Source organism: Loa loa (genome assembly GCF_000183805.2).
Source record: "Loa loa unplaced genomic scaffold supercont3.107, whole genome shotgun sequence".
Classification (NCBI taxonomy): Eukaryota; Metazoa; Nematoda; class Chromadorea; order Rhabditida; family Onchocercidae; genus Loa; species Loa loa.
In genome coordinates, this window is record NW_018108287.1 from 15530 (window position 1) to 17948 (window position 2419).

Sequence of the window (2419 nt, forward strand, 5' to 3'; positions counted from 1 at the left end):
GCAGATTGGACATTCTTTATCCTTAAAATAAAGATGCCTCCGGACAAAGATGGGAATTGAGATAAAGACCGAAAAAACATGGAAATCTAAGAAATGTAGAATTAATTAAATGAGTCATAACATTGGATATATTCATTTACAATAGGAAATTTATTTGATTATATATTTGTATGGTTGGAATCGGAATTCACGACAAATCCGACACAAGTACTTAAATACTTTCTTCCATGATTTTGAGTCATATTAAAATCATAACGGCTGACGGAAAGATGATATTTCCTGTTCAAATGACAGGACGCGCTTTTCCCTCTTGATATTAAATTGCACAAAAGCAATTTTTGTGTCCTTTTTTTTTTTTTTGGATTCCCTTGCACGGATTTCTATTTAGCAGAAGTTGTAATTAAACAGTAGTAATTTATATGATTTCTACTATTAAATTTATCTTGTTTTTTCAGGAAGTTATAATGTGCATATTTGTAAATTTTCGATTGTATTTGAATTCAGCTTTTCTGCGCCTCGAAATTTCAGTTTCTTGAAATACAGAAAAAAGACTTATTAATGACTTTAAGATTATTTATAGAACTGACAGACTAGAATGTCTCAAACGATTATATTGTTTGGTCGGATAGATAGTTGAAAATGATTTTACATGAACCCAATACATTTCAGTTTATTTTTGACCAACATTATATATAAATAAGCAAATGCAAAATGTGTGGGACTATTCATCTTACTGAATAACTTTCAAAATGTGTGAGCAAATTTAAAAAGGAAATATCACTTTCAGTAGAGTTACTCTGATTAATCTTAAATCAACTGTTACTGTAAAAATATCAATATTAAAATTATGTAAATGCCCACTTTTGCTCTATAATCAAATTTTTTTTCACTGAAATTTAAATCGTATTAGACAATGCTGCAACTTCCATTGGTTTTGGAAGCAATTAAATTGCAAGAAAGAAAAATATTTCTGGTATCAATCACTGAACTTAGTGTCAAGCGTTCAACATCTCTTGATTGAATCATTTGTACTTAAAACGATTTAATCATTTTTCCCCTCAGAAACATATTCACTGCTTTTTTTTGGAAAAAGAAAAATAAAAGAGAAGAATTGAGATCCTTAATTTTGATCAAAACCTGTCTCAAATTGAATCTATTTCAATATTATGACGAACTAATTTGTATAGCACATCTAACAAGAAAAAAAAAGCAAAAAAAAAATCCCTATTTAACCACACACATGAACACTCACAACCAATTTCAAAACTGAACTTTAGGATAGATACGGAGTCACAAGGAAAAATTTCGTGATATTATTCAGCGTATATTAATTAAAACCATTAATCACAAGTGATGAAGCAATATAGTCTTTTTCCTATAGTTAAGACAGTTTTAAAAATTTGGAAAAATTGAACCGGAATAAAATAAACCTGCAAAAAATGTTGCAGGAAATTTGCATAAATTAATTATTTTTCACAATGCAATATGGTAATTAAAATGAAATTATTCATCAAAGAAGATTAAACAGTGGTTCCTATTGTTACATCACTATACAACTCACTACACGTAGGCAGCTACCCACCTCAAACAAAATTAACATTATTACATGCGATCATCGACAAATACCTAGCAGAAGTGATTGGGTGATATAAAGTAGAATTTTATTCCACCAAAATTTAACAGAAGTGCGTATGGTAAAAATTTATTCTAGGCCTAACAGAAGGTGATTTGCATTTCGAACATTTCTCAGCAAATATGAGGTTATCATATTGGTAGTATATTTTAAAAAAATAGAAAAAAATGTATTTTGTTGACATTTTTCAGTTACATATCTCGTCGTAATTTTAAGAATGCTAATTACATTGAAACAGTCATGATCTACCTCAAAGTCTGAATTGAACATTGATATGTAAGTAACTAAATGATAGCAATGCGTTTCACCAAAAATCCAATCTTCTTTACCATCTGGACAACATACTGTTTGCGGCATCATACTCTTTTTTTTCTCTAAAATGAATTAAAAATGATACAGTGATATTATCAAGTTCAATTATTACTGAATGATCTATAATGTAACATGAGCATATTACGTCACCGCAAATTGAAATGAATCAAAACATAACAACTGGATATTAGTTGGAATTTTTCAATCCCATTTTTCGATGTTAATTTACGATAATTGAAGTATTACATATTGCTATAATGATTGACGTATTTAATGACAAAAACGTGTAATACTTTAATTTTGATAAGTTAATGTCAAAAAGTGAACAAATCTTTAAATTTCGCAATTTATTATAGTGTCCATAAGTTCAGTTCAGATCTTCTTTGTCAAGTCAATGTGACTGGCATTTCTGGAAAATTTTGCCAATAATACTTTCCGGAAAAAAGAATTGAAATGAAATAAAATTGGGAAAAA

At 28.6% G+C, this 2419-nt stretch overlaps 1 protein-coding gene across 1 annotated transcript; it reads right to left on the bottom strand.

Moving 5' to 3' along the window:
• Positions 1–1327: 1327 nt before the first annotated feature.
• Positions 1328–1993, bottom strand: LOAG_13436 (hypothetical protein; the record flags this gene model as incomplete). Its single annotated transcript, XM_003148942.1, has 2 exons — positions 1328–1375; positions 1883–1993. The coding sequence occupies 2 exons, from the start codon at positions 1991–1993 to the stop codon at positions 1328–1330; spliced, it is 159 nt and encodes a 52-aa protein (XP_003148990.1).
• Between the last annotated feature and the right edge of the window lie 426 nt (positions 1994–2419).